At 39.5% G+C, this 14,730-nt stretch overlaps 1 protein-coding gene across 1 annotated transcript in view; it reads left to right on the forward strand.

Annotated features, from left to right (window-relative positions):
• The window catches only part of HSD17B7 (hydroxysteroid 17-beta dehydrogenase 7), a 26,707-nt gene extending 12,885 nt beyond the window's left edge, over positions 1-13,822 (forward strand). The window contains exons 6-10 of the mRNA XM_001369972.3: positions 5,592-5,786; positions 8,427-8,531; positions 9,388-9,444; positions 11,378-11,476; positions 12,568-13,822. Coding sequence (XP_001370009.1) covers positions 5,592-5,786; positions 8,427-8,531; positions 9,388-9,444; positions 11,378-11,476; positions 12,568-12,672 — 561 coding nt within the window. The 3' untranslated portion in view covers positions 12,673-13,822. The remainder of the gene's footprint in view (positions 1-5,591; positions 5,787-8,426; positions 8,532-9,387; positions 9,445-11,377; positions 11,477-12,567) is intronic.
• The last annotated feature ends 908 nt before the right edge of the window (positions 13,823-14,730 follow it).

The raw sequence follows: 14,730 nt of genomic DNA on the forward strand, positions 1-14,730 counted from the left end.
TCCCCAGTAGGATTCAGGAGGGACTCGCTGGTTTTTTTTGTTTTGTTTTTGTATTTAATTTGGAATTAAATGCTTTGAACAATCTGTTTGCAGAAAGAAGAAATGAACATATTCTGTTGTTCTTTTAAACACAAATTATTGCTAACATTACTTCTGTTAAGTTGTATTTAAAATAAGGTAGTATCCTAAACACTGGAAAAATTGCTTCTCCTTATCTGTTTCTAAGTATGGTAAAGTGCTTATGACATATAAAATAGATTCTTAATTTTTTTCCCCCATAGATCCCCTTGAGAGTCTGTTGAATTTTATGGGCCTCTTCTCAAAATCATGTTTTTAAATGAATAAAATAAGACATTACAAGGGAAACCAACTACACTGAAGAACAGCTTTAAAATGTATATTTTTTTAAAGTTCATAGATTCCAATATCAAAACTCTTATATAAAACCCCAAAACATTCATTTCTCAGTTATTCCCAGATATAGCTCATCATCTTGGTCAGTTCGTTATAAACTTTATTTATTTATTTTTAACATCATTTTATTTGGTCATTTCCAAACATTATTCATCGGAAACAAAGATCATTTTCTTTTCTTCCCTCCCCCCCCTCCCATAGCCCACTCGCAGTTCCACTGGGTATCACACGTGTTCTTGATTCAAACCCATTTCCATGTTGTTGGTATTTGCATTAGAGTGTTCATTTAGAGTCTCTCCTCAGTCATATCCCCTCCACCCCTGTAGTCAAGCAGTTGTTTTTCATCAGTGTTTTTACTTCCACAGTTTATCCTCTGCTTGTGGATAGTGTTTTTAGATCCCTGCAAGATTGTTCAGGGACACTGCATTGTCCCTAGTGGAGGAGTCCATTACCTTCGATTATACCACAGTGTATTAGTCTCTGGGTACAATGTTCTCCTGGTTCTGCTCCTCTCGCTCTGCATCACTTCCTGGAGGTCATTCCAGTTCCCATGGAATTCCTCCAGTATATTATTCCTTTGAGCACAATAGTATTCCATCACCAACATATGCCACAATTTGTTCAGCCATTCCCCAATTGAAGGGCATCCCCTCGTTTTCCAATTTTTTGCCACCACAAAGAGCACAGCTATGAATATTCTTGTACAAGTCTTTTTCCTTATTATCTCTTTGGGGTACAGACCCAGCAGTGCTATGGCTGGATCAAACGGCAGACAGTCTTTTATCACCCTTTGGGCATAGTTCCAAATTGCCCTCCAGAATGGCTGGATCAATTCACAACTCCACCAGCAATGAATTAGTGTCCCTACTTTGCCACATCCCCTCCAGCATTCATTACTTTCCATAGCTGTCATGTTAGCCAATCTGCTGGGTGTGAGGTGATACCTCAGAGTTGTTTTGATTGGCATCTCTCTGATTATAAGAGATGTAGAGCACTTTTTCATGTGCTTATTAATAGTTTTGATTTCTTTGGCTGAGAACTGCCTGTTCATGTCCCTTGCCCATTTATCAATTGGAGAATGGCTTGATTTTTGTACAGTTGATTTAGCTCTTTGTAAATTTGAGTAATTAAACCTTTGTCAGAGGTTTTTATGAAAATTGTTTCTCAATTTGTTGCTTTCCTTCTAATTTTAGTTACATTGGTTTTGTTTGTACAAAAACTTTTTAATTTGATGTAGTCAGAATTATTTATTTTACATTTTGTGACTCTTTCTAAGTCTTGCTTGGTTTTAAAGTCTTTCCCTTCCCAAAAGTCTGACATGTATACTATTCTGTGTTCACCTAATTTACTTATAGTTTCCTTCTTTATTATGTTTAGGTGATTCACCCATTCTGAATTTATCTTGGTGTGGGGTGTGAGGTGTTGATCCAAGCCTAATCTCTCCCACACTGTCTTCCAATTTTCCCAGCAGTTTTTATCAAATAATGGATTTTTGTCCATTTTTGTCCATTTTTTTTTTTTGGACAATTTTGTCCATTTGTCCAAGCTGGGGTCTTGCTGTCTTGTCATTTACGCCAAGTCTATTCCACTGATCCTCCTTTCTGTCTCTTAGCCAGTACCAAATTGTTTTGATTACCACTGCTTTATAGTATAGTTTGAGATCTGGGACTGCAAGTCCTCCTTCCTTTGCATTTTTTTTTCATGATTTCCCTGTATATCCTTGATCTTTTGTTCTTCCAAATGAACTTAGTTATGGTTTTTTCTAATTCAGTAAAGAAGTTTTTTGGTAGTTCAATGGGTATGGCACTAAATAAGTAAATTAGTTTGGGTAGGAAGTTCTTTATAAACTTTATAAACAATGTTAAATTCAAATTTTCATGGATCCAGAATACTTTTGATCACCAGCCCTCTACCTCTCAGGGAGTATATTCCCCAAAATGGGGTTTTGTGGTGTTGATTTCACTGTCTTTGTAGGTTTCAGAATGTAAATATGACATCACTAATTATTGAGATAATGCATTCTCCTCTTGAATAGATTTTTGATTATTCATGTTATTGCTTCTGCCCTACTAATTCAAGTAAATAGTAATTAGACTCTCCTGTGCCTGGATTAATCCTCCATCTTCTCTGCCACCTCCTCCCTCTTCAGAAATATGGCAAAAAAGAAAGCTTAATATACAAAATGCTCATGAACTCTTTCTGGTAGCTCTTGTCCATTGTTACAAGTGGGCCTATCTTATTTTCTTAAGAATGAGACAGGCCCATTCTGGGACCTCATTTGTCCTGTGAGATGTCACTTTATGTCAGGTAGATGGTTCAGTCTCACAAATACTGAAATCTACAGGGACTTTCTGTTTCCTTTCCTCTGTTTTTTCACTGGTCCTGTAAACATGGCTGGCATTATTAATCCAATCTCTTTGGAACTTCTGCTCCATTATCTCACCACATGCCATCTGATCCAAGATAGGTTCTAATATTTCTTTGGGTGTTTCTATTGCTCAGGCCTAACACTTGATCGGTCTTCTCTTTCCCTCAAATCAACAACTCCAGAGATTCATTTCACATATCAGTTTTCATTTGCTTGCTTTAGGGAAACAAATGAAGTCTAGTGATGCACCATGCCATGCCCAAAGACCATCCCTAAAGGGATCCCAAATGGGGCATATGAGGCTTGTGAATGTCAGGAGTAAACTTGGAAGGAAAAAAAGAATGTTATAAAAGGAAAATATGCAGCTTAAAGGATGTATTTCAGGGAAGGAGTTGCAATTTTGTGTGTGTGTGCTTCAGGTTTCTCTTTTCCACACTAACTAGCAGGTACCTTTCCCTCTTCTCAGTCAACTAGGCCCCTTGAAGACAGTTATAGTGACCTCATCCATATAGCAGCTCAAGGTTCTGTCCCCCTAGTTAAGAGTTAGGGATGATTTCCCCACTTGCTACCCCTTATGGATAGCTGTCAGTAATTATAATGGCTCAGTTAGTTAAAAGCTATAAATTTGGATGCAATTTAATCACCAGAGTATAAAGTATAATTTAAAAGCAGTTTACTAGTTTCCTTTTTATCCCTTAGAATCTACATGATTTCTCTTTATATTTTGCCTTTCCTTATTCTTTAATTGGTCATGGTATAAGCTGGGAATTAAATTATTTTCTTCCTATTTTTTTCCTTTTATTCTGAATGCTACCTGTCTAAAGCATTTAAGCATTCACATCTTATATTTGTGTGGCCTTTTGGTGGGATATTCCTCTCCCATGCTGCACTTACTTAAATCAAATAAAAAAAAAAATATCAAGGCTACTTGTGCTTATCTGACTTCCTTCTAGCTTCCCTGTCCTGTTTGAGTTAGGTTATAAAATACTTCTTAGGAAACAAAAACTAGATCTTGTAGATCTAGGTGTAAAGAAACATAGAACTATAAATCTTAGAGTAGAAAACAGCTTTTGGATTTAGAGATCATTTTATTAAACTCCCTGCCCAGTAGAACTTTGACTTCTAATGATAGAGAACTCTTATGAGCTAGTCTCTTCCACTATGGATTGTTCTGATTATAGTTCTTTGTTAGGCTGGGCTGAAATGTGCCTGTCTATAACAAATATTTGCATATTCCAAGTGTATTTCATACATTTATATTAAATGATATTTATTTGAAAGACACTTAAATTCTCATGAATCTTCTGTCTTAAAGGTTAAATGTGCCCTCCCTCCTCAAACCTTCTACATATATATAACATGATTCCTTTATCATGATAGTACTCATATTGATACTTTGCATGTTCCCAGTAGTCCTCCTAAAATATGATACCTAGAGCTAAATATAATATTCTAGGTCTGTTGTGATGAACACAGGGAACACTGAAACTATTAACTTCTATTGTTGTGAACTCTTATTACTTTAGTCCCAGATCACATCGAATGTAGCATGGTATAAGTGGATAGAAGGCTAGCCTTAGAGCTGGGCAGAACTAGTTCAAATCTAACTTGTGGCACATACTGGCTGTGGGACCCTCTGTGAATCATTTAACCTTTCTCTAAGCCTGTAATTTGCAGATCAAGTGCTATTCTGTATTGGTAAAGGGAGCTTTCTCTCTGAGACTTTACCTATACTGTTAAAACTACAGTTTTTCAAGTCTGGACTTGAAAAAAAAATCACATAAAAATTACTGTCCAACTGAATTGTGTCTGTCATTTTATGTGTTCGGCAAAGTCTTCAGTGTAAGGCAATGTTTCATCTAATTAGATTTGGCCCTATCCTTTTGGATCACATTTCTGTAACCCAATTCATCAACTGGTCCACCCAGTTTTGAGTCATCAGCAGACTTAATAATCAGATCCTTTATATTGACTTCATCTATGACAATGATTAGATTGCAGAACTTAACCAACTGGGTCAAGAATACAATTTAGTGACAAGCCACCATGGATCTTCTAAATTTATAGTGATCTCTTAATTAGCATTGTATTGGTTTGATTGTTTTATCTAGCTTGAGATTCTTTGTCTGGGACACATGAACTCAGATCGAAGTTATTTATTCCTCACATATGTTGGACTTAATTATCTCTTGATTTGTCTTCTCTGTACTTATCTTCTCTCCACGTAAGGTTGAAGATAATTCTCCTTAACAGAAGACAGAAACAAAACAACTTATTAACATTGTGATGTTGGTCCCAAACAATGCACTGCTCTTTTTTTCTTTTTTGAACAAAGTTTAGGGAAACTTTTTTTGTTGTTTTAGGTTGAAACTTGCAAAATTTTTTCCTTTGGACTTTAGTTTTCTTGATATTCTTACAGGTCTGTGCCATCTAATTCTATTTATCCATGGTTGCATGGGCTTGTATTTGCTCCATCTTATGTATGTTCCTTTAGCTTATCAGAGAATTTCCATGTGCACTCCCATATCTCTCTAAGAACTTCTCTCCAGTCCCCCACTTTCTTCCCTGTTGGGGTTGTGTATGTTGTGTCGTCAGCATTTTATTCTGGAAACCTTTATCTTTCATGTTAGAATCATGGGTATTAAAAGACCAGTCGATCCAGACAAGTTGATCACTGGAGGGGTGATGTTACAGTTACGTTCTCTGTGGTGCTTATGAACTGGATTTTGGTTCTATTTGATTCATTTAATTGTGGTAAGCATTGAGTGCTCCTAGTAACCCTAAAAGAAGCTTTTCATTTCTGTCTCAGATTCGGGAGCTAGAACCTCTGCTTTGTCACCCTGACATTCCATCTCAGGTCATCTGGACATCTTCTAGCAATGCCAAGAAATCTAATTTCACACTGGAAGATTTCCAGCACGTCAAAGGCCATGAACCCTACAGCTCTTCTAAATATGCCACTGACCTTCTGAGTCTGGCTCTGAACAGGAATTTTAACCAACAGGTGAGGAGGTACTTAAGAATTTGATGTTATCATCTTAGTGGTGAGGTAGAAATCAGCAGGCTATTTTGATTAGAGTATAAGAAGTATTGGGGGAAGCAAGGTGGCTCAGTGGATTTAGAGACAGGTGGTCCTGGATTCAAATCTTGCCTCAAGACACTCCTAGTTGTGTGATCCTCAACAAGTCATTTCACCCCCCTTGCCTATCCCGTCCCACCCTTCTCCTTTGAAACCAATATACAGTACTGATCCAACGATGGAAAATAACGGTTTAAAAAAAATAAATATAAGATATGGAGTGAAGAGATTAGGTTCAAATCCTGATTCAGATCGTGTTTAGCTGTGTAGCCATGGGCAAATCTTTATACCCTCTGAAACTCAGTTTCCTCCTATTTAAAATGAGGATAACAATACCAATAGCCCCTCACTCACTAGGATTTATTGGGAGGCTGGATCAAAGACAATTCTTGGTGTCTTGCAAATGTCACAAAAAAGATGAATTTATTTCCATCTTCATAGGATTGTAAGGGATGCGCTTTGGAGACCCTAAATTCATATGAATATGACTTTTTTATTCCTGATAACTAAAGTTGGTCTGTAAAATGACTAGAAATATTTCAGGAAATTTTTTTTTTACTATTGATCTGACTTGAATGCTCTTAATGAGAAGAAACAGCCTTCAAACTGATGGTTAGGACCTAGGAAAAGGTTGGAATGATAATATTCAAATTGTAAATCTCAAGTTGCCATCTGTGATTCTATATGAACTTAAATTTCTCTATTAAAATTTTGTGTCTTTTATTAGATTTTATTAGATTGCATGGTGTATCCAGTAGTTGTTTGGCTCTTTCTGTTCATGATGATTGCAAAAATGGCCCCAAAGTCACACCATGAGAGTGCTGTGAAAGGTCTAGAGAGATTTGAGGAAGTCTTCCTTGTTAGTGAACTTGACTGTGGAGAAGATTGTAGCAGCTGTGATTTTGGAGAACTCTTTGATCTTAGCTTGGACAGGGAGTTACAAGGAAGGAAGGAAATGAGAATTTATTAAGTGCTTGCTATGTTCCAGGTACTGTACTCACTGAATACAAGTCTGTAAGTGTTAGGGGAATGGCAGAATTCCCCCTGCAGGGGTTAGCCCCGTGGACCTCCTCTAGCAGCCAAAGACCCAGGCTCTAGTCCTGGTACTCTTATCAACCAGGGCTATAATCCTAGACAAGTCACTCCGTTTCTCCTATTTCCCATGTCTAAAATGGAAATAGCACTGTCTGACCTGCCTAACTCACCAGGGGAAGATCCAATAAGATAAGAGAGAACAACTTTGGATTTCAATTCGGCAAGCATTGCTTATTCACCTATAGCATTCCAGGAAGGAGGGGCAGCACAGCATAGCAAATAGAGAGCTGGCATAGAAAGCCAGAAGGCCCATGTTCAGATCTTACCTCTGTGTGATCCTGGGCAAGTGTTTTAATTGCTCAGTTTCCCAGAGCATTCTCTGAGACTGTCAGATGCCCAACAAAGATAAGCAGAGTGTTCTCATTGGGCATTCCAGGTATTAATGAATTCACTAAAAGTAGGAGCCCTCTCCCCCACTAAGAAAGTTGCAGGCGCTAAAGGATACAAAACGTTAAATGAATGTTCCTGCCCTCAAATAGCTTAGACTTCACTGTACACAGTAAATACAGGATCTGTACAAGAGTCATGGGGGAGTTTGTTGTTGTTTGGCTTTGTCCTAGTCCTCATGACCTCATGGACCTTAGCTCTCCTTGAACTTTTCTTGGCGATGATACTGGAGTAGTTGGCGATTTCCTTCTCCAGTGGATCCTTTTTCTCAGGCCATCCAGAGGTGATTTGCCAGGTTCTCACAGCTAGGTGTGACTACACCAGGCCCAGCCTTCGGTCTGCTTTGCCATCTAGCTGCCCCATGGCGTGGTGGAGAACACTAACAACTGGGGAAGTCAGAACACACTACTTGTACGAGGTGGCTTCAGGGCCTTTAAGGGCATCCAAAGAAGCCGAGGGGGAAGGAGTGTTTATCAAGCAGGGAGGACAGCCTATATAAAGATCTAGAGATGGGAAATTAGGTATAGGGAGCCATGAGTGGGCCTTTGGTTGAAAAGTAGAGCCTACAAGGTAGATGAATGTATAATCATTCTGGAAAGATGGCCTGGAGCCAGACGGCACAGAGCCTGAAAGGCCTACTCAGATACCTCCTAGTGGCATGTGGAAATCACCTGTTTCTTGCAAGCAATACCAGTCATCTGCCATGGCAGATCCTATGAGCCTTGGAAGGCTCCACGTCCCTGCCAAGTGATAGATTGGTTGATGGTCAAGGACAAGTCTAGCTAAGGTTACAAGGGCCTGCCGGCTCCAGCTTGGCCTCAGCCAGAGTTTTTTTGACCACAATAAATCCTGAAGCCAAATGTCTAATGTGAATAGAAAGAGGAATTATAACCTGCATCAGTGGAGGAAGAGTATCCTGCTGACTGATTAAATTATTGATCTTTGCAGTGTTGAAGGTTTATGTAGATCATCCATAGGACCTCAGAGGTTTAGTTATTGTAGGAGGGAGTTCCTTAGAAGCTGTTTTTCCTTAATCAACCTGTCACTCCCATTTCCCTCATCCTGTCTCTTCCTGTATCGCAGGGCCTGTACTCCAGTGTAGTGTGCCCAGGGGTTGTGATGACCAATTTGACTTACGGAATTCTGCCGCCTTTCATCTGGAAACTGTTGATTCCATTCATATTTCTGGTGAGTGCTGTGTTCTTTCAAACATCCTCAGGTCAGGGTCAGAGTAGATGAAGGTAAGCACAGGAAGTTATTTGCTCACTAGCATATTAGTATATCCTGTGGTTTAATTCAAAGCTTGTTTAATAGGTGACTGGTGCAGCACTCTGCCTGGCACTCCAACCCAATGCTATCTGAAGAGTTACTTGTCAGTAAGCTGGTTTCCTCCCTTAAAAGAATCTTCTTTTTTAAAGGGTTGGCGACCCTACAGTTCTTATTTTCCCTATTTTCTAGCAATTATAAAACAGGTCTGCTGGCCCTTCATTTAGTTGTCTGTATCTATAGACCTACTTTTGTCTCTGGAAAATTTTCTTATCTCTGTAGTGTGAGCGATTTTAATGTCCTAAAGGCATGGGTTAGAATTCTAGACTTTTTTTCTATTGAGGAAATGAGACGGTTGATTGAGGTCATTGGATTATGTGACTCGACCCTAAAAGGCCCTTTTTCCTTTTCTTCCTTTTTCACATGCTACTTTCCTTGGCTCCTTATATCATAGTAACTACCTGAGTTTGGGATTTTTTCTATCCCTTCTCCGTCTTTAAATTGAGTAAGTACACATAATATAGAATTGATGTTGGTTTCATCTCGGGTAAATAGTAAGTGCCCTTTTGACTTCCCAGAGAGGCCAAGTTGTAGAGTCATTTCCAAGGTGGCTCTCATCTCCAAGGGAGAATGGATAAACACTTAGCTATGAGCGATCTGAGTTATATTGTTTATATGCTGGAGGGACAAGACATTCTGGGAGGGATGCGTTTCTTTCAGGGATCTGTGTGCTAAAAGTTACATGTTATCAAATGGCACTGTTTTTTCTTTTTTTCAGCTACGCTTTTTTATAAATTCTTTCACATCAACACCTTACAATGGCACAGAAGCCTTGGTATGTCCTTGGGGCCTTGATGGGAAGTGGCCTAGGAGATAAAGTCTGAAATTCAGTAGTTTCTGATGGTATATCTTGCTGAAAGATATGGAACTCTTGGAGTGCCTGGGGCCTGGGGCGAAAGAAAAATGGCCGAGAAACCGTCCACCTGGGAAATGCTTTTGGAATCAATCTAATTCATGGTGGGGGACAACTTAATTGTAGAAACTGTCACCTTTACAGTGGCCTTACACCTTTAGAATCCAGAGAAGGCTGAGCCCTCGGGCCCGCTGCCTTTAAGAGTCTGCAGGGATGTCTTTGGGAAGGGTTAGCGCCTCGCAAAGGCAGCGGGCAGCAGGAGCAGAGCCTAATGAGGGGAGGAGAGCAGAAGCAGGCCAGACAGAGCCTGGGAGGAGCTGGCAGGGGGACATGTTGGAGATCAGAGTAGAAAGGATCCCTTCCTCTCGGGGACCACCCAGATGGAGAACGTTTAGAGCCTTCTCCCAGCCTCAGGTTCTGTAGTGTCAGGACCGTGGAAGGCCTCCTTCTTTTAGGAGCCTTTAAGACACGCTTTAGAAGTGCCAGGTATAATGGGAATACCAAAGGAAAAGAGGAAAAACGATTCTAAAACACAGACACAGAAGACAATATAAAATATCACTTGTGTGGTATAGAGCAGTAATGGTGAATCTATGGCTCGGGTGCAGAGATGGCAGGCAGATTGTTCTCTGGGTATATGGCTGCACACACACACACACAGAATTTGTTACTAGAAAGGCAGAGGGACTTGGGCGGAGCTGTTCCCCTCCCCCTCTCCACCATACCTCCCCACCCCCCTTCCTAGCAGCTAAATGGACATGCTTCCTCTCTCCCCTGTGTGGGGTAAGGGGGGAGGGAGGGTGCTCAGGACTGGGGGGGTGGTCATGGCAAACCATCTCTGGGAGGGGGCACGGCATGCAGTCTCTAAAAGGCTCACCATCACTAGTGTAGACAATAAATGCCATAATTTTACTGAAAGGAAGTGGCTGAGTGGGGAGTGGGTTAGTGGAGGGACCATTTCAGAGTAAATGGGTCTTCATTTGGGCCTGAAAGGTTGGACTTGGAATCAGCTCCTCACATACAAGGGAAATGCTGCCTCCCCTTGCCTCTTCCAATTTATTTCTGTTTTAACTTTATGGAAACTAGTTCTGAATTATGGGGATGATAATGACTCCCATGTCTGGGGTATCTAGAAATGTCTAGAGTGCTCTTAAGTCATTTGAGATTTCTTTTATCTCAGAGAGAAGGCCACAAATCCGTGTGGTACGGTTTATGGGCCCCATTAGTACTTTGGGTAACTTGATTGAATGGGGGACATGAACTGGGAAATGTGGTTTAGTTCTCCTGTTTTCAAAGTCCGACAGGAAAACTAACAATCATTTTTTACCAGATGATACTATGAAAAAATATTGAGTGTGCTTATACATTCATAAACATATATGTGTGTATGTATGTGTTTGTGTAAAAACAGACATTACATATATTTGGAGTATCTTTTTGGAAAGAGATCTTTAAATCCAGAGGTTAATATTTTATTTTTAAAACTATTTGTTCAGTGAACTATATAAACCCTTTTTTGGCATAAGCCAAATAACTTTGAGAAAAAAAAAAAAACTAGACTTCATACCAGGTATTTTAAGGTAGGCCTTGAAGGCCAGGCCTCTCTTTTTTAATGTAAATAATTTGCAGACAAGGCTGGTGGACCACTTGGCCATCCTTCTTTCTGCCTTGGATTGAATTGTTCAACAATTCCAAGTAGCTGTTGAGCAATTATAAGCTCTTACAGCTGAAAGTGATTTTGCCAAATGATGATTGATGGGCTTTTGAAATTTGTTTAAGACTTTTAAAAGAACTTGATATCAAGATTTAGCTTAAGGTAGGTGTGACTAGTTCACTCTTTGTTCTTCTTTTCTAGTTATGGCTTTTCCGACAAAAGCCAGAATTCCTGAATCCTTTAACCAAATATCACAGCCTGACCACAGGTCTTGGACACAATTATGTAAGCCCTCAAAAGGTAAGCTTCATTAAAAAGAGAGACTCTTTGTGAACTATTAACAGTTAATTAGTTGGGAAAATGTACCTAGTGGTCAGATGAGAAGGGCTACTACACCCACCCTGGCATCATCTTTCTTTTTAAAATTTTATTTAAGGGGACAGCTGGGTGGCTCAGTGGATTGAGAGCCAGGCCTAGAGATAGGAGGTTTTAGGTTCAAATCTGGCCTCAGACACTTTCTAGCTGTGTGACCCTGGGCAAGTCACTTGACCCCCATTGACTAGCCTTGGAACCAATGCACAGTAGTGAGCGTAAGACGGAAGGTAAGACTTTAAAAAATTATTTTAAAATATTTTCTCTTGTATTATAAATATGACAAACCTCAAACATGAATATTTCCATATATAATAAAGGTAATAAGAGGCTTACATAGAAACTAATAAGTATGTATAGATATTTATATTCATATATATGTATATACATATATAAATAATGTATATTACAGTTGAATACTGCCTTGCTTATCTTTGACCTTTCCTGAACTTTCTTCTTTCTCTTCTGTTTTTTTTTTTCATTGTTTCATGGTTCTTTTCATTCTTCCTTTTTTAAAAATCACTCTCCGGCCTGCCTCTCTTCCCCTACTCAGTCAGTTTCAAGACTAACTATTGTTAGGCATCCTTTGCCTGAATTTACTGACTTCAAATATCATGCATTATAGTTCCTCAAGATGGATGAATGCTGAGTTGAAAGGAAGAAATTGGTTTCTTTGCTTTTGATACACATTAAAGAAACTAATGTATTGGAGTCAGATTTGTAGCCCTGAGCTTTTCCCTGAATTTGGCACTTTTCTCTTATATCTTTGCAAGAAGAAGTTGCTATTCTCTGTCATCTTTGGATTATAGTAACTTATCTTCTTAATGGGACAACTCTGGTGAAGATGCGTTCTATTTCTTGCCTTTTGACTTAGCCCCATGTGATTGCTGTAGCAACACTTTTTGGCCAGCCTCTTCATCTTCTCTTGATTGCAGTTCTATTGGATATTTTCCTTCCTTTTATCTCGTTTTCCTTCCTTAATGGGGCCTTTGTTATCCCTATTTCTGCTTCTTTTGCAGATGGATCTGGATGAAGAGACTGCTGAAAAATTTTACCAAAACTTGCTAGACCTGGAAAAGCGCTTTGGGGCTATCAGAGCCAAGGCACTGGATAGTAGGAGTTGAAAATGAATTTCTTAGAACCATCATGTGCTTTCATTCTGAGTACTTTCTCTTCTTTTCACTTGGGTGAAGTGAATTTATAGAACAACCAGGAGAATCTTCTCTCTCTCCTTGATTTGTGTATATGTGCACATGCAGGTGCCTGTGGTTCTGCATGTATATGTGTGTACACACACATATATATTCTAAGAGGGTAAACTTAATTTCTTAATTAGGGGCAGCAGTGGATAGAGAGCCAGGCCTATAGGCAGGATGACCTGGGTTCCAGTCTGGCCTCAGACACTTCTAGCTGTGTGACTCTGGGCAAGTCACTTAACCCAGTTGCCTAATTCTTACCCTTCTGTCTTAGAGCTATTACTAGAACAGAAGGTGAGGGTTAAAAAAAAGAAAGAAAAAGAAAAAGTCCCACTAGAAACAACCACTTTGTTGTTAATCATCAATACCAATCAACTTTGAAAGTTCGTCTCTTTAATACTGAGCAAGTCCCTCTTCTTTGCACTTTATTTCTCCCTCCACAAAGTGGTTAAACTGTGTGTGACATTCCACCTCTTAGAGGGGAAATGGAGTTTTGTGATTTCAGTAAATAGATGAGCATCATTTGTAGGCTTAAATTATTCCATGGCCTATAATTAGGGCCAAAGCAAGCTTACTGGACAAATGTCCTACTTTTTTTTTTGGGGGGGGGGGATGGGAGGGACTGAGTCTTCCAAACTAGAAGTACAGTGATCACTCTGGGCCTTATCCCTATGCTGATTTGTGTGAAAGTTTAATCCTGTTCCATTTATTCAACTTGGGGGCCCAGCATAATGGCGCTAGACTTGGCTCAGACTCCTGATTGGCTTTAGGCTTTCTGTAGGGCAGAGACGCTGTACTCAAAGGACACACCAGGCGATGTATACAGTCAAGCACGAGCAGGTCTGGGTCTGCCTCTCTCAATAAGGATGGTGCATTATCCTCTAAAACCCAAGATCAAGATAGAGTTCTGGAGTCTGCCAGCTATTATTGGCTTCCTGAACAAATCACTTCATTTATCATGAGTCTGATTCCCCATCAGTGGAAGAAGAGTCAACTCCCCCTCCTCCTTCACCAGAGGCTGTCATGAAGTACCAGTGTGTTGATGTGTTCAAAATAAAACGAACTTGTTTAAGTATGAGCTGTTCTATAAACATCGTGCTTTCTTGGGGACAATCAAAATAAAGTTTTCATATGAAGTTAACAAGCCAGAACATTGTGGTCTAAGTTAGTGCAAAGCAAAGACCATTGGTAGATATAAATTGCAGTTAGTGGAGAACTTATTTTAGGTTGAAGAATGATGTTCCCTGACCATCAAAAAATAGTGTAAACCTTTCTGAACATCTGTAGTCTCTTAAGAATTTATTTTATTCTGCTTAGCACTAAGGAGCCTGAAGACCTGTGGAACCTAAATCCTTGCACTTTTTATGATGTTTAAAAGGGTTGAGACTTTTTTGAATTATCTGAGAGGTGGTGTAACATAACAAAAAAGGAAAAAGATTGAGTCAAACGATATGTATTTGAGTTTGGACTCTGACACTGGCTAGCTGTGTAACCTCAGACAAGTTTGTTTCCTTCTGCGACTTCATTTCTTCATTTCATCTCACAGAGTTGCAAACTGAAGGTTCTAAAATAGTTGAGTTATTGTATTGGTAGATTTCACTTTTCATACCAGCTAGCCTGGCTTTCCCCAGTCGTTTCTTGTGCTGTTGACTTTTTTGAACCCAAGCTTGAGACTTTACATTTCTCCTTATTCAATTTCACTTGGAGGAACCAGGATGGGGAGGGACTTAGGTGCCTAAGATAGTTCATATGTCTCAGAGACTTAAAACAATAACCCTGACTTCCAACACCTCTTTTATATGTCTAATTTACATAACTGCATTTGGAGGTAACCACCACTGGTCCTTTAGTATTATTGGGCCAAGACCTACGATCATCACTTATTCTGGGACCACAATTTTGGTGGCTCACCTTTATGCTTACGGAGACTTGCTGACCTGGTAACAACTTTATGAGTACAAGCCAAGGGTCTTGAAACATTTTCAC

Source organism: Monodelphis domestica, chromosome 2 (genome assembly GCF_027887165.1).
Source record: "Monodelphis domestica isolate mMonDom1 chromosome 2, mMonDom1.pri, whole genome shotgun sequence".
Lineage (NCBI taxonomy): Eukaryota > Metazoa > Chordata > Mammalia > Didelphimorphia > Didelphidae > Monodelphis > Monodelphis domestica.